The following is a 23854-nucleotide window of genomic DNA, read 5'->3' as shown; positions in this document are numbered from 1 at the left end:
GAATATTCACTGTGTGTTATATGAATATGCTGTGGGCAAACAAAGAGTTAATTGTGAGTTGTGCAATAAGGAGAAAGTAACGAGTGTATCGAAGCATGGAACTGACATCAGCAACCTTGAAGTTGGAGCTGACGAGGAATTAAACTTACTGCTAAAGCTAAGGCAAATCAAATTGAAGGTCTTCGAAAGTAGTATAACATAAATGTGAACAAAGTTAATGCCATCAATTATCTTGTGAAAAATAAAATGCCTCACAAGTGCATTCTTATCTTGAGGTCTTGACTATCTCTGTGAAGCTGTTGTCATTATTTCCCAAGGATGAACAAGAAAGCAGAAGGAATGTTTTTCAAACATTGACAGCTATAGTAGTGCAATAATAGAGGTTGTGAATCAATGGTTGACCCAAACATGTTTCACTGCAATGAGTGAATCTATGTCTCACCTTCCATCACACAATGTTTCTCAAATTCCAAGGCATGGTTTGTCTACATGTATAGCAGGATGATGTAGAACCAAAGGACAGTGTGTCAAGTGTCAGCGCTCAAAATTCTGCAAGAAGAAGAAAATCTTTTGTATCTAATACCTCCTCTGATTTAGCTGCATTAATCACACATCATTGATTATAGAAGAACAAACATGTGCTGTGAGAGCAAGACGTGCAGCTACAGAAGAGCAAGGAACAGGTACGCAAAAGAAAGGAGCAACTTAACTTGCAGAAAGAAATTGCCACACACATGGCTAAAGTTAATGTGCTAAAGGCTTCAAGTGTGGTGAGTGGTAAAACTGCTCCAGCAGGACAGTCCTGTGGTGTGAGTTCCTCTATTGAAAAGGCACAGAAGAAAACAAAAAGACTATCAATGTTGATTCATTGGTTCCTCAAGAGTTTAGGATGCATCAACAAGACCCCTAAGAGGTAGTTCAGGGTGTCTACTCTCAGCGTGCACAAATGAGACACTGAACCTATCTCATATCCAACAGCTCAAAGGGGACATACACTCAGAGCATGGAAGCACTCTTGTTTCAGACGATAGAGATCAAAACAGTATTATTGATATTATGAGGAAGCAAAATGAAATAACAGCTTTATTGGCACAACAACACAGTCATCTTTGCCTAAAAGAGAGATTCAAATCTTTGATGGCAATCCATTTCTGAATTATTGAGGGCTTTTATGAGGGCTTTTGAAGGCAAGATTAGCAGCTAGAGTGACTACCTTTATTTCCTTGAACAGTACACTAGGGTTTGCCCTCAAGAACTTGTCGGAAGTTGCTAGCAAGTCGACCCTAAGAAAGAATATGTCAAAGCTAAGGCTTTACTACTGGATCATTTTGGTAAAGAACAAAAAAATGCATCCACCTATGTTCTAAAGTCTCTTTCCTGGGTACTTATCAAATCCGAAAATGCAGAAGCTCTTCAAGACTACAGTCTTAGAGGCTGTTGCAGTGCCATGGAAGAAATGCAGTACATGCACGAGCTGGACGTGCTTGCTAATGTCGATTGTTGTAAAGAGATTGCACTATACACTTAGGGGTAAATGAAGAACAGTGGTCTGTAAACTGCAAGAAAGGCACAACTGTAAGACCACTTCTGCTGATGTTTTGATTTTATTGAAGGGCAAGTAAAGGTTGCTACAGACCCAGTGTTTGGGAATATACAAGATGCTACATCACCAGCAATAAGCAAAGGTGTGAACAAAGCTCAGTCATAACTTCATTCTCAGGCTAAAGGAAGCCGCTTTGCCTCTACTATGGCCACCATGAGAAGTAAAACTAAAACTGAACCTGGAACTAATGGAAAGGAGGTTCACAAAAAATGATTCCGAGATTGAAAATCTTATCGTATGAGGAGTGTTTGATGGCTCTGGTCCTGTATTCACTAGAATTCAGAAGAATGAGGGGGATTTCATTGAACCCTATCAAATGTTGAAAGCCTTGACAGAGTGTAATGTGGAAAGGATGTTTCCTAGGGTGGGGGAGTCTAAGCCCAAAGGATACAGCCTCAGAATAGAGGGACTCCATTTTGAACTGAGTTGAGGGGGAATTTCTTTAGCCAGAGAGTAGTGAATTTGTGGAACTCATTGCCACAGGTGGTTGTGGAGGCCAAGTCATTTGGTATATTTAAGGCAGAGGCTAATAGATTCTTGATTGGTCATGGCATGAAGGAATACAGGGAGAAGGCAGGAGATTGGGGCTGCGAGGGAAACGGATCAGCCGTGATGAAATGGCAGAGCAGACTCGATGGTTAAATGCCTAATTCTGCTCCAATATTATATGGTCTTATTGTCTAAGCCATGAAAGAATCAGACAGCAGTGTCCTGGTATCTAATGACCTTACCGGGACTGGTGATCATGATTGTAAACTTTCCATAATTCCAATACAAGTGAAGTCTAAGAAGGGTAATGACTGGGTATTGTGCTCTCCTAAATCAAGGGAATACAGCAGTGTTTGGCACAATGGGCCTAATGAACAAGCTGAACTTCACAGGAAAAAGGACACACATTCTGTTGCGCACTGTGGGTCTAGAGAAGGTTGTGAGAAGTTACATTGTTTCAGGACTGGAAATGGCTGGCTTAGATGGAGAAAGTTATTGTGAACTATCTAACATCTTTACAGAGGAAAGTATGCCTGATCATGGAGACAACATTCCACATCAGAGGGATCTCCAGAGGTGGTCTCACCTGAGAATGGCCGTTTGCCAGAGACTGATGCAGAAATTGAGCTGCTGATAGGGATGAATGTGCGTAAAGCATTGGAGCTGTCGCGAGTGCTTTGCAGTGTTAATAATGAACATTATGTGATTAGAACAATGTTTGGTTGGACTGTGAAGGCACCACTCAAATGAAACAATGGTGATGGACGAGACTGTGCACAGCCTGAGCTGACAGTTAAGAGGATCTCAGTTTTGAAATTGGATGAGCTTTGACAGTAGCAGTTCAAGGCAGAATTCTCTGAATGCAGTCAAGCTAAACGGCCTGGTTTGTCAAGAGAGGATCACAAGTTCATGGAGCTGGTTGCGATTTTTTTTAAACTGGTGGATGGCCACTACTAGATTAGTTTCCCTTTGGGAAAGCAGGAGGTTAACATGCCAAATAACAGGAAGATTGCTGAACAGCATGCTCTAAATCTAAGGAAGAAATTTAAGAAGGATGTGTCATTTCATACTGACTACACAACTTACATGAACAGTGATATTTCCAAACGTTATGCCGAAGAGTGTCAACGGAGGATCTGGAATGCAGTAATTGAAGACTGGTATATTCCACATCATGGTCTTTATCACTCCCAAAAAGGAAAACTTAGTGTTGCATTTGACTGTGGAGCGACTTTTCAGGGAATATCACTTAATGCTCAGCTCTCACAGAGACCATATCTTACTAGCTCACTGATTGGAGTCATAACCAGATATGGAAAAGAGCCAGTTGTGATCAGAAGTTCTTTAAGGTCTCACAGGCATCTCAGTGGAGGTATGTAAATACTTCAAGCAATCTGGCAGATGTGGTCTCTAGAGGGCTGAAGGTGAAAGCATTCCTGAAGAAAGAGACACGCAACCAGTCAATATACACTCCATCACACATCTATAGAAGTTTGTCAAAGTTTTAGATGACATGCTGAATCTTTGCAAACTCCTAAGAAAACAGAGTTGCTGCTGTGCTTTCTTTGTAATGGCACCTAAGTGCTGGACCCAGGACAGGTCTTCAGAAATGATAACACCGAGGAATTTAAAGTTGCTGACCCTCTTCACCTCTGATCCCCCAGTGAGGACTGGCTCGTGGACCTCTGGTTTCCTACTCCTGAAGTCAATAATCAGCTCCTTGGTCCTGCAGACATTGAGTAAGATGTTGTTTTGGCACCACTCATACAGATTTAAATCTCCCTCCTATATGCTAATTCATTACCACCTTTGATTCAGCCAGTGACAGTGATGTCATCAGCAAACTTAATATGGTATTGGAGCTGTGCTACTACACAGTGATAAGTGTAAAGCGAGAAGAACAGGGGGCTAAACACGGAGCTTTGTGGTGCACCTATGCTGATGGAGGAGATGTTGCTGATAATCCGAACTGGCTGGAGTCTGCAAGTGAGGAAATCAAGGATCCAGTTGCACAAGGAGGCCTGGGTCGTGAAGCTTATTGAATAGTTTTGATGGGTATTGAATGCAGAGCTGTAGTCAATGAAAAGCATCCTGATCTATCCATCCTCACTGTCCAGATGTTCCAAGATTGAGTGAAGAGCCAATGAAATGGCATCTGCTGTTGGCCTGTTGTGACAGTAGGCAAATTGGAATGGATCCAAGTCACCTCTCGGGTAAGAGTTGATATGTTTCATCACCAACCTCACAAAGCACTTCATACCATTGAGGCATCACAGAGACTTCTACCTACAGGAAACTGGTCCAAATGCAGAGGGCCAAGCTCGGTGGTAGAAAACATGCTGGACTCCAGAATCTGTCTGATTGGTAAGAGGGCCTCCTGCAGCACAGTGAGAAAACACTGCTCTTAAACTTTTTTCAAAGCTTTGACATTTGGCAAACCATTGTTCTTTAGAGCTTTGTTAAATATCCTGGCAATTTGTGGAGACAATTTAAAGTCTATTAAAATGAAAGTAAATTTTAAGAAATCAAAATTCTCCCAAATATATGAAGAAATCTGACTGGAAACAGTTAGCCAAAACAAAAATGTTTTGCAGGTGCTGGAAATCAAGAGTAACACACACAAATCTGGGAGGAACAGGTCAGGCAGCATCTATGGAGATTAATAAAGGGTCGTCATTTTGGTCCGAGCCTCTCCGTCAAGACTGGGAAGGAGCCAGAATAAAGAGATGGGGGAGGGGAACGAGTGCAATGTCAAAGGTGATGGGTGAAAGGGGAAGGGTATGAAGTAAGAAGCTGGGAGTTGGGTGGAAAAGGTAAAGGGCTGGAGATGAAAGAATCAGATAGGAGAGGAGAGTAGACCAAGGGAGAAAGGGAAGCGGCAGGGGCACCAGGGGAAGTGATGGGTGAGGAGAGGAGAAGCAAAAAGGTAAATGGGGAGCCAGAATAGGGAATTGAAGAAGAGAGGAGGGGGAAAATTACCAGAAGGTCCAGAAGTCGATGTTCATATCATAAGGTTGGAGGCTACGCTCCTCTAACCTGAGAGTAGTTTCACCCAGGCTCCAGAGGAGTCCACGGACCTACATGTCAGAATGGAAATGGGGATTAAAATTAAAATGAGTGGCCATTCATTAGGATTAGAGTTAGTGTTAGGGTTCCTGCATCTTGTGGATGGAGTGAAGGTGCTTGACAAAGCTGTCCCCAATCTTTCAGGTCTCACTGTTGTAGAGGAGTTGCATCAGGAGCACCAGATACAGTAGATGATCCCAACAGATTGACAAGTGTAGTGCTTTTTTCAATTTCAAAATATACTTTATTCAAAAATAAAATTATATACAATAAACCATTCAATGACTCTCAATCCTTTACATACGTTTCCCTTAATGGTGTCTAGATAACCATACTTCTGGCCACCCACGTGGCCCTCCGTTGGTTCACCTTCCCACACCATTGTTGAGGGGTATACTCCCCGCCCCCCGACCCCTCCCACTCTCTCGGGAGAAGAACCCTAAACTGTGGTCCTTCCCCACCGGGCCCTTGCAGTGGCTGCACGAGTTTCAGTGCGTCCCTCAGCACGTACTCCTGCAGCCGAGAATGTGCCAGTCGGCAGCATTCTCCCACAGACATCTCCATGTGCTGGTAGATCATCAAGTTTCGGGCCGACCAAAGAGCGTCTTTCACCGAGTTGATGATCTGCCAGCAGCACCGGATGTTGGTCTCCGTGTGTGTCCCCGGGAACAGCCCGTAGATCAGAGAGTCCTCTGTTACGCAGCTGCTGGGGATAAAACGTGACACTAGCCTGTCCATCCTCCTCCACACCCTCTTTGCGAACTGGCAGTGTGCAAAGAGGTGGGTCACAGACTCCTCCTCACTGCAGTCCTCCCGTGGGCAGTGGGGTGCGGAGACGACGTTCCGGGCGTACAGGAGGGCTCTGACTGGGAGGGCCCCTCTCACCGGCAGCCAGGCAAGGTCTTGGTGCCTGTTGGTGAGGTCTGGCAATGAGGCATTTTGCCAGATGAACTGGACGGTCTGCTCAGGGAACCACCCCACTGTGTCCATCACATCCTTCTCCTGCAGTGCCTGCAGGACATTACGTGCCGACCACTGCCTGATGACCCTGTGGTCAGAGGCATTGACCTGGAAGAACTTTTCTATGAAGAACAAGTATGGCGGCAACAACCAGCTGACTGGGGCGCTGCACGGGAGTGGGGTCAGACCCATCCTTCGTAGCCAGGGCGACAGGTAGAACCTGGGCACATAGTGGTACTTGGTGCCCACATATCTGGGTTCTACACACAACCTGATGCAGCCACACACGAGGCTGGCCACCAGGTTGAGAGTGACATTGGGGTCGTTCTTGCCCCCATTGTCCAGGGACTTGTGCATGGCGGTCTGTCTGACCCACTTCATCTTGGATCTCCAGATGAATCTGAAGACAGCTCGGGTGATTTCCGAGCTGTAGGAGTGGGGGACGGGCCACACCTGCGCCAAGTACAGCAGCCCTGAGAGCACCTCACACCTGATGACCAGGTTCTTGCCCGTTATCGATAGGGAGCACCCTCCCCACAGTCCCAGTTTCTTTTTCACCTTGGCAATCCACTCCTGCCAGTTCTTGTTGCACGCCTCAGCATCTGGAAGGCCTGTTCTGGGCCCTGAATAGAGGTGAGGGAGGAGATGAATGGGCAAGCGAATCATGGTGGGAGTGATCCCTGCAGGGATACTGTAAGTACTGGGAGGTAGAGTAGTGGGGGGTGGGGGGGTTGGGATCCAAAACAAAAGACGTCTTTCTTTATGTATTCTAATTTGCAATTATTTGATCCACACAAATGCCAGTCCAATGGAGTCTCAGTTCTCCTGACAAACCTGCCTGGTGCAGGAATGGAGATGCAGTTTTTTCACACCACACCCAATGAAAATTGTGAAGACTGGAATATTTGGCAAGACTCCACAATGAGTTTGATGTTACAGTAAACAAGCAGATAAATCATTGTATTCTGTTAGTAAGTCTGTTTGTTTGGGATTTAGGCTGCAGCCAAGCCCTATTAATTCAGGTTGGAACTGCTGCAACAAGATCTGTCCTAGTAATAAATAATATGAAAGTCCAGGGGAAGAAATTAATGGGAAATAATGAGTTGAGGGTAGAGACAATGGACTTACCAGTAAAAAAAGATGAAATGGGAGAGTACATGTATCTGTAAATGAGGTGAAATTGCAACTTGCAATCAGTGATTGCAGCTAAGTATATATTGATGAGTTCTGGAAAAGCTAGCAAAATGAGCACACTGGATTATTGAGCAGAGTCATGATTGAAACTGATAGCCTTTTGGAAGGGAGTGAAGGAATTTTAGAAACAGGAGAGTAGAGGAAATAACAGATTGTCCACTGCTTTAATGGTCAGCAGGTGAAGTTTGTTGAAAGCGATGTCACAGGTAGACAGGGTGGTGAAAAGCATTTAGCAAGCTGGCCTTTATTTGTCAAGGCACTAAATTCAGGAGTTGGAACATTGTATTGTAGATGTATAGATTGTTATGCTGCAGTTGTGTAAGTAATTGGAGAGGTCACGTGTGTTCGTCTAGTGATCTGAAGGTCACTAGTTTGAGCCTCAGCTGTGGCAGCGTGTTTGTGTCCTTGAGCAAGGCACATTGCTCTAGTCTGTGCAAGGAGTGGCGCCCCAGACTTCTAATCTGCGCCTTTTAAGGCATGAAAATGCCCGACGCAGTGTTCTCATGGTCTGAGTCAACGTTTCCTCCCCTCCCCCTCTCCCTCCCTCACATTTAGAGTATTGTGTTCAGTTTTGGTTACCCTGCTATAGAAAAGATGTAGTTAGACTAGAGACAATGCAGAGGGATTTGCATGGATGTTGCCAGAACTAAAGCGCCTGAGTTTGAGGGATAGGTTGGCCAGGCTAGGTTTTTATTCCTCGGAACATTGGAAAATGAAGGGTGACTTTAAAGAAACATTTAAAGTTACGAGTGGCATAGATAGGATAACTAACTGTCTTTTCCCCAGGTGAGAGAAATCCAAAATGACAGGAAATAGACTTAGGATGAGAGGGGGTAAAATTTGAAAATGACCTGAGAGATAACATTTTCACACAGATGGTGATGAGTACTTGTGTGGTAGTTAATGGTTGAGTCAAGTACAATAGTATCATTTATGAAGCACTTGGATAGGTATGTGGAGGGCTGGATTTAGAGGGATATGGGTCAATGATATGAAATGGGACTAGCGGGAAGCATGGGTTAAAGGGTCTGTATCTGTGCTGTATTACTCTATGATTCTATCTTTTGTACAACAAATGTCCTTAACTAAATGTCTGTTTGCTCCATTGAACATAACACTTCCCCAAGAATCACACCCAACCAGTATACCCTGCCTGTGCTCAGCAACAGTGGTTCTTCAGTGGGTTCTCGTGCTGGTCTGGAATTTATCACATGACCAAATCCATACTTAAGTGCAGTAGGTCATTTTTTGGAATCTGCTCTGTTCCCCATTCGGGATGGGAAGTGGTAAGTACTTAGTTGGTAAAAAAAAATAACATGGTAGCAACAGCAGAGACTCAAAGTGACTGTGTTTTAGGAACAATCAGCCTTTTCAATAGAAGCTGGAATCTATGTGTATTATCCGGAATGGCATGACTTGTGTGCAAAAATATGTGCCTATGTACAAGTAGTTTATTCAGGGAGCTCCACTCCACCCAAGAAGTACCTCACCATGATATTTTCCTTTGCCCAGATTTTTATTTTTATAATCATGAAGTGATTGCTGCGTTTTTAAGAACTCCACTTGGACACAAAATTCGACATGGATGGAAATGCAAATCCAAAATTTGCAGAAGTAAAACGTGACAATATCTGTCAGAGCACAATGGGCTGGCTGGAAAATCCAGTACACAGTACCACACCCATCTTCTACCCTGTGCTACTGTTATTCCAGTCATATACTCTTGAGCTGGAGTTGAGTAAACAATGTCAAGTAGAGGATCAATTCAAAACTGTGCAGGAACAAGTGGCAAGGAACATGTGTTGAACATGACAAAGCAGATAAAACTTCCAGCCCACATCATGTGTGTGTTCTATTTGAACACACCTACTCTCTTGAGGTCCAGGAGCATAAAAGCAATAAATCCTTGCATTTGTCTCTTCATAAGTACCATTTAACAATTATGCTGATTGGAACAGCCAAATACTAAGTGAAAACAGATGGAGGAAAATGCTCTTTCCGAAATAAATTTCTGAATTTTCTCCCTACTTGCTTCCTTGGTGCCAAATCAGAGAAGGAAGCTTGGAAGTGTATTTTTTTTTAAGAAGGGAGGGTCTTAGAGCAAAATTATATCCTTTCTGGTGCATTTTGCGCACCACAGTTCCCGAGCAGACACTGGATTTTGTAGAGGGAAAGTGTGTTTAAAAGAAGCGAGCGGGGCAGCTGGCACTATTTGTGTATCACAGTTTCCGGGGAGAATTGGATTGCGTAGAGGGAGAATGAATTTAAACGAAGTGACAAGAAAAAGTCAGCACCTTTTATGTGTCACAATTCCCAAGGTGACATTGAATTGCGCATAATTAGGCACTTGGCAGGATCTAATTAAAAGAAGTGGGTTTAAATGGAGTGGTTATTGTGCAAGTGGGCCAGTGTCAGATTTGAGGCTTTGACTCATCAGGGCTTCCTCAAGGAGAGGCATAGGCCATAGGTAGATTTTGTTATGTTATTTCTACTTTCTTTTCCTTCTTATTGCATTAGAGCAGTGGGGATGCCAGGCAGGATAATGGAACGCCCTCTTGCAGGATTTAGGAAGGCAGGGAGAGCCTCAGTGTCCCTCATCACTATACTTGCAAGAACTGCGTCCAGCTGCAGCTTCTAACATACCGTGCTAAGAAACTGGAGCTGGAACTGGATGAACTCAGGGTCATTCAGGAGGCTGAGGGGTTGATAGACTGAACATACAGAAAGGTAGTTACACCCAAGGTGCAGGACGCAGATAACTGGGTGACTATCAGTAGGGGAAAGGGGATACACAGCTAGAGTAGAGCATCCCTGTAGCTGTTACACTCAACAACAGATATACCGATTTGAATACTGTCGGAAGTGATGACCTAGTGGAGGAAAGCCTCAGCTGTCAGGACTCTGTAACTGAGTCTGGGTCTATGGCTCTGAAGGGAAGAGTGAGGGGTGGGGTAAAGGCCAGCTGTGGTGATAGGGGATTCATTGGTTAGGGGAAGAGAAAGGAGAATTTATGGATGGGATTGAGATTCCCAGATTGTCTCCCGGGTGCCAGGTTCAGAGTCATCTCGAATCGAGTCCACAGCATTCTTAAGAGGGAGGATTAGCAGCCAGAGGTCATGGTCAACATTGGTACCAATGACATGGGCAGGAGGGGTGATGAGGTCCTGCAAAGTGGGTTCAGGGAGTTAGGTTCTAGTAAAAGGACAGGACCTCCTGGGTTGTGATCTCAGGATTGCTATCCATGCTACCTGCTAGTGAGAACAGAAATCATCATGCAGTTTAACATGTGGCTAAGGAGATGGCGCAAGAGGGAGGGCTTCAGATTTTTGGATCATTGGGCTCTCTTCCAGGAAAGGTGGGACCTGTACAGAAGGAATGGTTTGCACCTGAACTGGAAGGGGGCTAATATCCAAGCAGTAAGGTTTGTTGCTGCTGCACGGGGGAGTGGGGCGGTTTTACTCAGGAGGTGGACACAAATTCTATAGAAGTGAGGCAAAGCATCAACATGGTCATGGACCCTACACATAATACAGAGGAGGAGGTGTTTTGAGGCAAATTAAGGTGGATAAATCCCCTGTGGGAGAATAGTGCAGAAGTTGAAGAGAGATTTAAATCACCCTTGGCCATAAGTGAGGTGCCGGAGGATTGGAGGATCCTGCAGGGAAATGATATTGTCCTGCTCAAGAAAGGCTTTAAAAATACACCAGAAGATTATAAGCCGATGAGCCTGACATCAATAGGGGCTAAGTTATTGGAAGGTATTCTAAGGGACTGGATATATAAGTATTTGGATAGACAGGGACTGACTAGGGATAATCAACATGGCTTTCTGTATGGTAGGTCATATCAAACCAATCTTAGAGTTTTTCGAGGAAGTTACCAGGAAAGTTGATGAAGGCAAGTCGGTGGATATTGTCTATATGGAGTCCCGCATGGGAGGTTGGCAAGAAGGTTCAGTTGCTTGGCAGTCAAGGTGAGGTAATAAATTGGATTAGACATTGGCTTCACATTAGAAGCCAAGGGGTGGTAATAGATATTTGCCTCTCTGACTGGAGGCTTGTGACTAGTGGTGTGTCGCAGTGATTCCTGCTGGGTCTGTTGTTGTTTGTCTTCTGGATCAATGACCTGGATGATAATGTGGTAAACTGGATCAGCAAATTTATGGGTGGTGCCAAGATTGGGGGTACAGTGGACAGTGAGGAAGACTATCAGAGTTTGCAGTTGGATTTGGACCAGCTGGAAAATGGGCAGAGAAATGACAGACTGTGGCGACCCACTTTCTGGCACACACGAACTGGCTCACAACAGCGCGCGCAGGCAGAGGGCTGGCCCAAAAAAGGGCGCCAGGCCATCTTCACCAGCAGGGGGAAAATCCCGCGTGCAGAAAGGGTCTGGGAATATGCATTCCCCACAGCAATCCCGCCCAGGGAGGGCGGGAACGGGAAGGCTTTAAAGCAGGTTGCGAAGTTTGAATAAATCTCTTTCATCGCAACTCTAACTCACCGACTCCGTGTGGTTATTCTAGCGCTGTGTGTAGCACACCGCTACAATTGGTGACCCCGACGGCCCAAACGATATTTGGACCAGAGATGACCGACGCTGCATCTGTTCACGCAGTTTCGTTAAAACTGCCAAGCTTCTGGACGCTGCGACCCCAATTATGGTTCGAACAAGCAGAAGCACAATTCCACATTCGGCAAATAACCTCGGAGTACACTCGCTACTACTACATGCTGAGCTCTCTCGACCAGGAGACTGCTGCACAAGTTGAGGAGTTTATACAGTCGCCCCCGGAGGACGGCAAATACACAGCATTCAAAGCCCTGTTCATAAGGACTTTCGGACTCTCACGGCGCGAACGAGCACACCTCTTAATGCACCTGGATGGTTTGGGAGACAGGCCGCCGTCAGCATTAATGAACGAGATGCTGGGCCTGGCTGAAGGACACAAACCCTGCCTCATGTTTGAGCAGGCGTTCCTAGAGCAACTGCCCGAGGACATATGCCTGTTGCTGTCCGACGCAGAATTCAGCAACCCCCGGGAGGTGACGGCCCGAGCAGATGTGCTGTGGAATGCCAGGAAAGAGAGAGGGGCATCCGTCGCACAGATCACCAAGCCGCGTGCCCAACGACAGACCAGACCAGGCCCGGCAGCAGAGCCTACAAAACCCGGCGACGGGAGTGAGGAGCCCAACGAACAGTGGTGTTTCTACCACCAGCAGTGGGGCACAGAGGCCCGCCGCTGCAAACCACCCTGCAAATTCCCGGGAAACGCCAGGGCCAGCCGCCGCTGATGGCTACGGCGGCTGGCCATCAGGACAGCCTCCTGTACGTCTGGGATAAGCAGTCGGGACGCCGCTTTTTGGTCGACACCGGAGCGGAGATCAGCGTCTTACCTCCAACGAGTTACGACACCCACAACAGAGAACCGGGACCCACCCTGAGGGCCGCAAATGGCAGCACAATATGAACCTACGGCACCCGCACGGTGCGGCTACAGTTCAGCTCCAGCCAGTTCACGTGGGACTTCACACTGGCCACCGTGGCCCAACCACTGCTGGGGGCAGATTTTCTACAAGCCCACAGCCTGCTGGTCGACCTGCAAGGGAAGCGATTAGTCCACGCCAAGACTTTTCAAACGTTCTCCCTGGGTGAAGCACAGTTGCCAGCCCCACACCTGGACTCCATCACACTGTCCGACGATGAATTCACCAGGGTCCTGGCGGATTTCCCATCAGTACTGACACCACAGTTCACGGCAGCCATGCCCAGACACGGAGTACAGCACCACATCCCGACCCAGGGACCACCCCTCCACGCCCGTGCTCGAAGGCTTCCCCCGGACAAACTCCGAATGGTGAAGGAGAAGTTCAGGAAGATGGAGGAATTGGGGATCATACGACGGTCCGACAGCCCATGGGCCTCCCCCCTTCACATGGTGCCCAAGGCAACGGGGGGCTGGAGACCATGCGGTGACTACCGCAGACTGAACGAGGCTACAACGCCAGACCGCTACCCTGTGCCGCACATTCAAGACTTCGCAGCAAACTTACAGGGCGCAAGGATCTTTTCCAAGGTAGACCTCATCCGGGGATACCATCAAATCCCTGTACATCCGGATGATATCCCCAAAACAGCACTTATCACCCCGTTCGGACTTTTCGAATTCCTCTGAATGCCGTTTGGTCTAAAGAATGCTGCACAGACTTTCCAGCGGCTAATGGACGCGGTGGGACGCGACCTGGACTTTGCATTCATCTATTTGGACGACATCCTCATAGCCAGCAGTAGTCGGCAAGAGCATCTGTCCCACCTCCGCCAGCTCTACTCCCGCCTGAGCGAATTCGGCCTTACAATCAATCCAGCCAAATGCCAGTTCGGACTCGACACCATTGACTTCCTGGGCCACAGGATTACTAAAGACGGGCAACCCCGCTGCCTGCGAAGGTAGACGCGGTCCACAACTTCCCCCGACCCAACACAATCAAAGGCTTGCAGGAATTCGTGGGTATGGTGAATTTTTACCACCATTTCCTCCCCTCAGCAGCCCGAACCATGTGACCCCTGTTCACCCTGATGTCGGGTAAGGGCAAGGACATTACCTGGGACGAAGAGGCCGCAACCGCTTTCATTAAAACCAAGGAAGCCTTAGCAAACGCCGCGATGCTAGTGCACCCCAGAACGGATGTTCCTACTGCCCTCACGGTGGACGCATCCAACACAGCGGTCGGTGGAGTGCTGGAACAACTCATCGAGGGTTGCTGGCAACCCCTGGCGTTCTTCAGCAAACACCTATGACCACCTGAACTCAAATACAGTGCTTTCGACCGGGAGCTATTGGCACTATACCTGGCAATCCGGCATTTCAGGTACTTCTTAGAAGGTAGGCCCTTCACCCCGTTCACAGACCACAAACCGCTTACCTTTGTGTTCATGAAGGTGTCCGACCCCTGGTCATCCCGCCAGCAGCGACATCTGTCCTACATCTCCGAGTACACGACGGACATCCGACATGTCTCGAGAAAGGACAACGTTGTGGCGGACACACTTTCCAGACCGACCATACAGGCCCTGTCCCAGGGGGGTGGACTATGCAGCGCTGGCAGAGGCACAGCAGGCAGACGCTGAGATCCCCAGTTACAGGACTGCAGTCTCCAGTTTGCAGCTCCAAGACCTCCCTGTAGGCCCAGGTGAGAGGACCCTACTATGTGACGTCGCTACCGGCCAACCCCGCCCCGTCGTCCCAGCAGCCTGGCGCCGGCAGGTTTTCGAGTTCATTCACAACTTAGCGCACCCCTCCATCAGGACAACCGTCCGGCTGGTCGCCAACAGGTTCGTGTGGCACGGACTTCGTAAACAGGTCAGTGAATGGGCCAAAACGTGCAAGCAGTGCCAAACGGCCAAGGTGCAGCGGCACACCAAGGCTCCGCCGCAGCAGTTCGAACCCACCCGCCGGAGGTTCGACCACATCCATGTGGATATCGTGGGGCCCCTGCCAGTGTCGCGAGGAGCGCGGTACCTCCTAACTATGATAGACCGGTTCACCAGATGGCCAGAGGCAGTCCTGCTCACCGACACCACCTCCGAATCCTGTACCCAAGCACTGATCGCAACCTGGGTAGCACGCTTTGGGGTACCAGCCCACATTACCTCCGACAGGGGCGCCCAGTTCACCTCCAGCCTGTGGTCGGCTATGGCCAGCCTTTTAGGAACACAGCTACACCACACAACTGCCTACCACTCACAGTCGAACGGACTAGTGGAGCGCTTCCACCATCACCTGAAATCGGCTCTCATGGCCCGCCTGGAGGGGCCTAACCGGGTGGACGAGCTTCCCTGGGTCCTGCTCGGAATCCGCACAGCGCCCAAGGAGGATCTGCACACCTCGTCAGCCGAGTTGGTGTACGGCGCACCCCTGGTAGTCCCAGGAGAGTTCATACCAGCCCCAAGGGGGCAAGAGGAAGAACCCACGCAGTCCTGGACAGACTACGGGAGAGGCTCGGTAACCTGGCCCCCATCCCCACTTCACAGCACAGACAGAGCCTGATCTGCGTACCCAAAGACCTGCAGAACTGTAGGTTTCTTTTTGTACGACGGGGCGGACACCGGGCACCGCTACAGTGGCCCTACGAGGGGCCATTTAAGGTGATCAGGAACAACGGGTCCACGTTTGTGCTGGACATTGGGGGGAGAGAGGAGGTTTTCACGGTGGACTGACTCAAACCAGCTCACGTGGACTTGGCGCAGCCGGTCCAGGCTCAGGCACTGTGGCACAGGGGCAGACCTCCCAAACAGAGGCCGATCCAGACTGTGGATTTTGGGGGAGGTATCGCCGGTTCTGGGGGGGGGGGGGGTGGGTTATGTGGCGACCCACTTTCTGGCACCCACGAACTGGCTCACAACAGCGCGAGCAGGCAGAGGGCCGGCCCCAAAAAGGGCGCCAGGCCATCTTCACCAGCAGGGGGAAAATCCCGCGTGCAGAAAGGGTCTGGGAATATGCATTCCCCACAGCAATCCCGCCCAGGGAGGGTGGGAACGGGAAGGCTTTAAAGCAGGCCGCGAAGTTTGAATAACTCTCTTTCATCGCAACTCTAACTCACCAACTCCATGTGGTTATTCTAGCGCTGTGTGTAGCACACCGCTACAAGACGGTATTTAATGCAGACAAGTGTGAAGTGTTGTGCCTTGGGAGGACCAACGAGGCTGGGTGTTACACCGTGAGCTGTAGGGCACTGAGGAGTGCAGCTGGACAGAGGGATCTGGGAATACAGATCCATAATTCCTTGGAAGTGGCATCACAGATAGATAGGGCCATAGAGAAAGTTTTTGATACATTGACATTTGTAAATTAAGGTATTGAGATACAGGATTTGGGATGTTATGTTGAAATTTTACAAGACGTTGGTGAGGCCTTACTTGATATATTTGTGTAGTTTTGGTCACCTACCTACAGGAAAGATGTAATCAAGGTTGAAAGAGTGCAGAGGCAATTTACAACAATGTTGCTAGGACTTAAGGACCTGAGTTATTGGGAAAAGTTGAATAGGTTAGAACTGTATTCCCTAGAAAGTAGAAGGGGAGATTTGATAGAGGTACAGGTATACAAAATTATGAGGGGTATAGATATGGTAAATTCAAGCAGCCCTTTTCCACTGAGGTTGGGTAAGTCTACTACTAGAGGTCATGGGTTAAGGGTGAAATGTGAAATGTTTAAAGGAAATGTGAGTAAGAACTTCTTTCAGAGAGTGGTGAAAGTACGGAACAAGCTGCCACCACAGTGCTAGATGTGGTTTTGATTTCAACGTTTAATAGAACTTTTACTAGGGACTTGGGCTGGGTATGGAGGACTATGGTCCCAGTGCAGGTAGATGGGACGAGGCAGATTAATGTTTCAGCATGGACTAGATGGGCCAAAGGGCCTGCTTCTGTGCTCTAATGTTCTGCGCCTCTATTATGTGACATTCAGTGGCTAAATGAGCTTTTATGCTTTTGCAGAATGTACTAACAGAGTAATGTTGAATTTCTGCCATTGCATCCCAGTCATGTAGACTGCTTGGTGGCAAAACTCTGTAATATTATTTCATTTGTACTTTGTGAGTGCCCAACTTTAATGTTCAGATACCACTGACCCACCTCAGGATCTGTACCTCCTGCCATCCTGCAAGGTGTATAGAGACTTTGGATATCTTTAGTATGAAATTATAGTAAGTTATCCCTGAAAGGAGTCCATTGAAATTGTGCCATTTAATGTTATAATATTGATTAAATTGACAGTGGATGTTATTAAGACTCGTTCAGTAGTGAAGAAATGCCCTCATTATTAAATGATGCTCCTCACAGAATACATTGGAAAAGGAATCCCTCTTTCCTTGGCATTAGCCTTGTTGAAGCAAAGTACTATACAGAATGAATTCAAGTCAGTTCCTATTAGTACCCATTCTACCTGCTTTTCCATTTCCTTCTTTCTGGTCTGGTTTTGCGGGTCTGAAGTGACCTTCCATAGACACAACAAGCAGTCAGTGATGGGGTGGGCAAGTGTGTAGATCTTGATGAAAGCGAATATCAAGAACAAGAGAAAATCTGCAGATCCTGGAAATCCAAAGTAATATACACAAAATGCTGGGGGTACTCAGCAGGCCAGGCAGCAGCAATGGAAAGCAGCGCAGTCGATGTTTTGGGTAGAGACCCTTCATCAGTCCTGATGAAGGGTCTTGGCCCATAACCTCAGCTCTTTACTCTTTTCCACAGATGCTGCCTATGCTGAGTTATGTGTGTTGCCTTGGAATAGAATATCTGTTACAGAGCCTGCTGTTGGCTATGCAAATGATGTGCAATGTAACTGACTTGAATTTAATGAGGGCTTCAATCCAGGACATTTTTTACTGCTGTACAGTAAGTTCATTGATAATTGAGGCACTTAATAAATAAAATCATATTATCCAAGGGTTTGTGTTTTATGTTTTATTGCAAACACAGGATAACAAATGCCATCACGCTGCTCTTGCAGCACCATCAGACTTACTTATAATCACTGCTATATCATATTACCCTTTTCTATTATGATTGAGAACATTGATAGACAGTTTGAATATTAAGAAATATATGGTGGAGCAATGAACTTGTAGAAGATCATCTGTAGGTTTACGATGCAAAATCACATTGTGTGGTTTTCAGGCATGCTTTGAACTGTGTGAAAGAAAAATATGTTTAATAATATTTAATTGTCAAATAATGTATCATTTCTTAATGCATGCATTACTAAATGACAATAAAAGAGGACTATGTGTCTTCATAATCATAAATATTCAGTATTTCTCCTGGTTAGAGAAACACAGTTTAGTATGCTCATAAATCATAATCCAAATAAAAGCACAATGAACTTTTCCTCTTGAAAGGTGTTTCATGTATTAACTTAATCAGGCAAAATAGCCAGTGATGGACCAATGCATTAGTATGAGTCTGTCCAATTCTGGTGGCTGATGTAAACATAATTTCCTGAGTTGGATTCCAAGGTTCAAGATCCTCATACACTCCCCTCCCCCAAAATCAAATTTTCCTCCTTGAAAATCTTTTTGAGATCTATCTACCCATTCAAGTTTTTGGTCATCTGTTTCTGTTAGATTGGGTACATGGGAAGGACCTGGGAACGTTAGAATATGCTTAATGATGTTAGGTATATACAAATTGTTGCTGTTCTTTTATTCATTTATTTTAGCTGGTGTAAAGTCTTTACAATTATATTTTATGAACGTTGTTTTAGTTCTTCAAAAGCAAGAGAAAAAAAGAGGATGTAAGAGAAAATGGAAATGCCCAGCAATAGTAAGAGCTTGATTACAATGGGTATGCAGAAAATTGCCTGGCAGTAGGCCGTCATATCCCCTCTCTGGTGTATATTCCTTCGGTTTTCACTTCCCACGTATAGAAATTTATGCAAAAGAAGACGACTTGACCACTGACATTTCCCTTCCCATCTGTCATTACCAGAATTGGGATATTCATTAGTTCCATATGCCAGTAAGCTGAATGATATGTGAGGAAGCTAATGATTATTCTTATTCTAAACCATGTGAAAATATTCTGGTTCCAAAAATTAGCAAATATTCTCAAATGACCTCAGCATTTAGACTTAACAATTTTAGAAGTTCTTAAAGTTCAGTTTATTTTTGATCTACAAGACATTTATTTTAAAACATCAACTTATTAATGCACCAAGTAGACTAAGCAGTAATCTAAAGATTGTTGGGTGTAGCATACCTGGGGTCGCCACCTTCGGTAGTTGGCTGGTCATTTTTATTGGTAACATCTGTATGTTGGCCAGGTCCATGAATGGAGTCTCTCTCATAATATGGCTGACTGAAAGGTAACATCTTGTGGGTTAACGCAAAGTATTGAGCATGTTTACCAGAATGCAGAATCTCTGTGCTGAAATACTGATGTAGCATAGTCATCTGCTTATTTCTAGCTTTTCTGTTTGATTTTATTATAATCAAATCTTTGATTTCAAAAGAGTGACTAAGTTTCTCATTCTCTGACAGATTGTTGCACTTTACTCCTCACGCCTGGACACAGGCAAGATCTGATCAGCTGCTCTCCAATTGTTCAGAAATCCCAAATGGTTCACCATCTGGTTACCTAAGTGCTGATTTGTTTTAATCTTAACAGAGTTGTGTTTCTCATGCTCTCTTTTAAAATTACCAACTATATGACTGCGTAGCACCTTTAAATTAAAAAAAATGAATTAAAAGTGTCTTAGAGTATTAACTGGAATAACATCTAATCCTCCAGAAAATCTTCCAGTCTGGCACCACCAAGTTCAGAGCATGACAGATCAATGGAATCCTTCTTTCATTCAATACACTTGGGGGAACAATGAGTTGTTATCTGAGGTCAAGAGCATAAAGCAGGGGAAAGACAGGAGGTGACAGTGCCACAGAAGTCATGTCTTCATAAAGAAAACAAGATCTTCATTCACCGAGTCCTCACTGTCTATCAAGGATCCATTAACACTTGTCCAACATTAATACCATTTTTTAAATTCTGTTCATATTGTCACCAACTTACCTCAGATTCTACCACCTACCTATACACTGGGGAAATTTATGGTAGTTAATTAACCCACTAACCCACACATCCTAGGGATGTGGGCACTGGGAGTACATGTAAACTTCACAGATAGCACCTGCAGTCAGGACTGAATCCAATTGAGAAAGAAAAGCGGACAGATTATTTGAGGGCAGGTATGAGGGTGATAAAGAAGGAAACTTAAGAATAAGAGAAATAATGAAAAAGAAGAGGAGCTCAGGAAAGCTGAACAGAAGCCTTTAATAAGTTAAAACATAGAGAGAAAAAGTTTCTATTGATAGATACCAAAACTAGAGCATTTATCAATGGAAATACTTTTTCTGCATGCAACTTATATTAAAGTCTAGTGGGCATTAATAAATTGTGAATTTAGGAGTACAGGAAGGAGATAGAGAACTTAATAACATGGTGTCATGACAACAATTTTCCCTTCAATGTCAACAGAATAAAAGAGCTGGTCATTGCCTTCAGGAATGGGGGCTGTTTACATTCTTCTATCTACATCAATGGTCTTGAGATTGAGAACTTCAAGTTCCTTGATGTGACCATCACAAATATCTTGTCTTAGTATCACCATGTTGATGTCATGACCAAGAAAGCTCACCAATGCCTCTACTTTCTCAGGAGGTGAAAGAAATTTGGCATGTCCACATCAACTCTTACCAATTTTATCAAAGCACCACAGAAAACACTCTGCCTGAATGCATGGTGGTTTAGTGTGGCAACTGCTCTGCACATAACTAGAAGAAATTGGAGAGAGTTTTGGACACAGCTCAGCGCATTACTGGAACCAGCCTCCCCTCTGTATGTGTTACTGCCTCAGCAAAGCAGCCAGCAAAATCAAAGACCCCACCCATCCAGATGTCAGGCAGAACATATAAAAACTGAAAAACATGTACTGTACCACCAGGCTCAAGAACTGCTTCTATCCCACTGTTATCAGACTGGAGAAAGGACCTTTTGCATGACAGGTTGGACTCCTGGATTCTCAATCTACCTTGTAATGATCTTGCACTTCGTCGTTTACCTGTGCTGCATTGTTTCAGTAGCTCTCACATTTTATTCTGCATTGTTACTGTTTTGCCTTATTGTAGATTATGCACTGTGTAATGATCTGTTCTGTAAAAAAACAGTATGCAGGACAAGATTTTCACTGTATCTTGGTACATATGAAAACATCAAACCAATACCAATTCAAGAAACGTTTTTTTAACAAAGAATGTTTAGAATGGGGAATGTGCAGACCAAGAAGTAATTGAGGTGTGATGCATTTAAGAAGCTATATTAGCATAAAAGATAGAAAGATAAAGAATATTTTTATATGGTTAGATGATAAAGATGGGAGACAGATGTTCTTCAACGTGATAAAGGATCAGCATCAAACATAATAACAACATGAACAACAGCAAAAGTTCAGGTGAAAACTCGCCTGTGGAGTGGCACTGCTGACAAAATTGTTAAAGCCTCTGGAAGAGGAATTGGAGGAGTGTCGATGGTAAGAGACGGTGGTGGAGAGTTGGATGATTTTGGAAAGTACAGTACTCAGAATTGCTCACAAAATGTTGGATCCTTCCTCCAATTGCAGTGAGAAAAAGAGCTACTAGTGTGGAAATTGTGAAGGCTAATTAAACATTGGAGGTTTTATGACGTGCATAAGTTGTTCAAATTCGTTTGCCAGCCTTGAATGTACTACCTTAACAACAATTAACCACCAGGGGGAGTGAGAAGGAAGAACATAAACAGGTGGTTGCATGCAGCTGACCAGCATACATCTGTTTGCCATAACAAAGAGATTAGAGAGACTGAGATGTAAAATTGTAGAAGTTCATGTTTTTAAGATAATAAAGAAATCAAGGGTATTAGGTTAGTTCATGAAAGTGGCACTGAGGTAAAAGACTTGCCATGATTGTATTGAGTTGTACAGCAGGTGTGAGAGGCCAAACGACTCCTTTACTTCTTTGTTAAGAAGATAGAAGCGCTGATTCTATAAGAGGTCCTTCAGATGGTAAAAAGTTTCAATACAAGTCAAGCAAAGCAATCTCTCTGCTGAATGTGGCCTCAATTCCAGTGTGGAATTGAGATATTATTTTTGTCGCTTGGATCAGGAGTTCTTAGCCTGAAAAGCTGATTGAGCGGAAGTGATGAGGATAGGGAATTCACATGGTTATGGACCAAAACCAGGGATGGTCACTGTTGTGTACTTAACACTTCAGTGATATTTGATTAATATTGTACTATAAATATATTTGACCAAGCATTTTTGTTGTTTACCTAATACATTGCAGGTTATATGTAAAAGTACATGAATGGGATATGTCATCACGCCACCACATCATATTTGCAAGCCTCGCATATACTAAAAATGAATCTAAGACATACATTCCTGCTCCATGCTTTCAATTAGTTTTATGTTATGGAGTTACAAAACATAACTGTGACGACAAGCATATTTTAAAAGAACCTGAGACAGCTACCTACCTGTTGAAGCGCAGTGAGATATTTGAGTTTTAAAAGAGGCACAGTGAGAAATGGTCGGGTAAAAATAAGGGCAGCACATGCTTCTTCGCGAAGGCACAGAGACAGTCGAGTTTAAAAAAAAAGCAGAAAATGGACAAATTCACGGGTTCATAAACAGTGAACACCAGGTAATACTGGGTATCCCATCCGTCATTTATTTATATACACACATTCTTTTTCTCTCTCTCCTTTTTCTCCCTCTGTCCCTCTCACTATACCCCTTGCCCATCCTCTGGGTTTCCCCCCTCCCCCCTTTTCCTTCTCCCTGGGCCTCCTGTCCCATGATCCTCTCGTATCCCCTTTTGCCTATCACCTGTCCAGCTCTTGGCTCCATCCCTCCCCCTCCTGTCTTCTCCCATCATTTTGGATCTCCCCCTCCCCCCCCACTTTCAAATTTCTTACTCACTCTTCCTTCAGTTAGTCCTGACGAAGGGTCTCGGCCTGAAACATCGACTGTACCTCTTCCTAGAGATGCTGCCTGGCCTGCTGCGTTCGCCAGCAACTTTGATGTGTGTTGCTTCAACGCAAAGCAACCGGCAGTTTTGCTGAGTGTAATAGGTGGAAGGGAAGGGCATACTGTTTTCTTAGAAGTTTAACTGCTGCAACCAAACCAGCCAAAATAAGCTTTTTCTGATATCATGAAAGGAATGCAAGAACATTTAGAATCGAAACCATTGCTGATTGCAGAACACTTTATGTTTCATAAGTGAAATCAAAAGGAAGGGGAATCCATTTCAGTGCATGTGGCTGAATTGAAGGGATAGTCTGTGCATTGTCTGAGTTTGTGGAATTGTAGAAGAAAGCATTCAAAAACAGCTCCTAACTGGAGCACAACTCAAATTTAAAAGGGCAGTTGAAATTGCTGTATCAATGGAAACCACAGACAGTGACATAATTGAGTTGCAATCGAGAATGAGATTGAGCATGTACAAAATTGCAACATCTAAACAGAAACCTGCCTGGACGAACAAATTGTGTTACCGTTGTGGCAGCGGTTCACATACACCAGAGTAACGTAGGTTTAAAGGTGAAACTTGCAGAATATACAACAAAGTAGGACATACACAAACAGCATGTGAGACTGACAAACATAAATGGCTTGCACAAGGAAGAGAAAAAGATAAGAAGTCAAGTTGTACCATCCAAGCAAAGAGCTGAAGTGTTTGAGAAGTGACATGTTGGTCAAAGCTTTGTCTGGTAGCCTGGACTAGATCAGAAGATTGAGCAGCTTGCTATGCACTGTTTGGGATGCCAACACATCCAGAAGATGCCAAGAGCAACACCTCTCCGGTCCTGGGAATGGCTTCCTCTGCCTTGGCAGAGTGTCCCTGGGGATTTTGCCAGACCTTTCATGGGCACAAATTTTTTGCTAATAGTGGATGCAGCTACAAAGTGGCCAGAGGTGTTCCCAATAGCCTCCACTGCAGCCTCACACACCCTCAA

At 45.3% G+C, this 23854-nt stretch overlaps 1 protein-coding gene across 3 annotated transcripts in view; it reads right to left on the bottom strand.

Annotated features, from left to right (window-relative positions):
• Positions 1 to 17769: 17769 nt before the first annotated feature.
• The window catches only part of ociad2 (OCIA domain containing 2), a 48011-nt gene continuing 41926 nt past the window's right edge, over positions 17770 to 23854 (bottom strand). For all 3 annotated transcript variants that reach the window (XM_072251836.1, XM_072251838.1, XM_072251835.1), the window contains 2 exons: positions 19067 to 19165; positions 17770 to 17998 (listed from right to left, as the gene is read on the bottom strand). In XM_072251836.1, the coding sequence (XP_072107937.1) occupies positions 17983 to 17998; positions 19067 to 19165 (115 nt within the window). In that variant the 3' untranslated portion in view covers positions 17770 to 17982. The remainder of the gene's footprint in view (positions 17999 to 19066; positions 19166 to 23854) is intronic.

The sequence above is a fragment of the Mobula birostris genome, chromosome 3 (assembly GCF_030028105.1).
Source record: "Mobula birostris isolate sMobBir1 chromosome 3, sMobBir1.hap1, whole genome shotgun sequence".
Taxonomy (NCBI): domain Eukaryota; kingdom Metazoa; phylum Chordata; class Chondrichthyes; order Myliobatiformes; family Myliobatidae; genus Mobula; species Mobula birostris.
The sequence above is the reverse complement of the archived record's forward strand: the minus strand, read 5'-3'. Positions and strand labels throughout refer to the sequence as shown.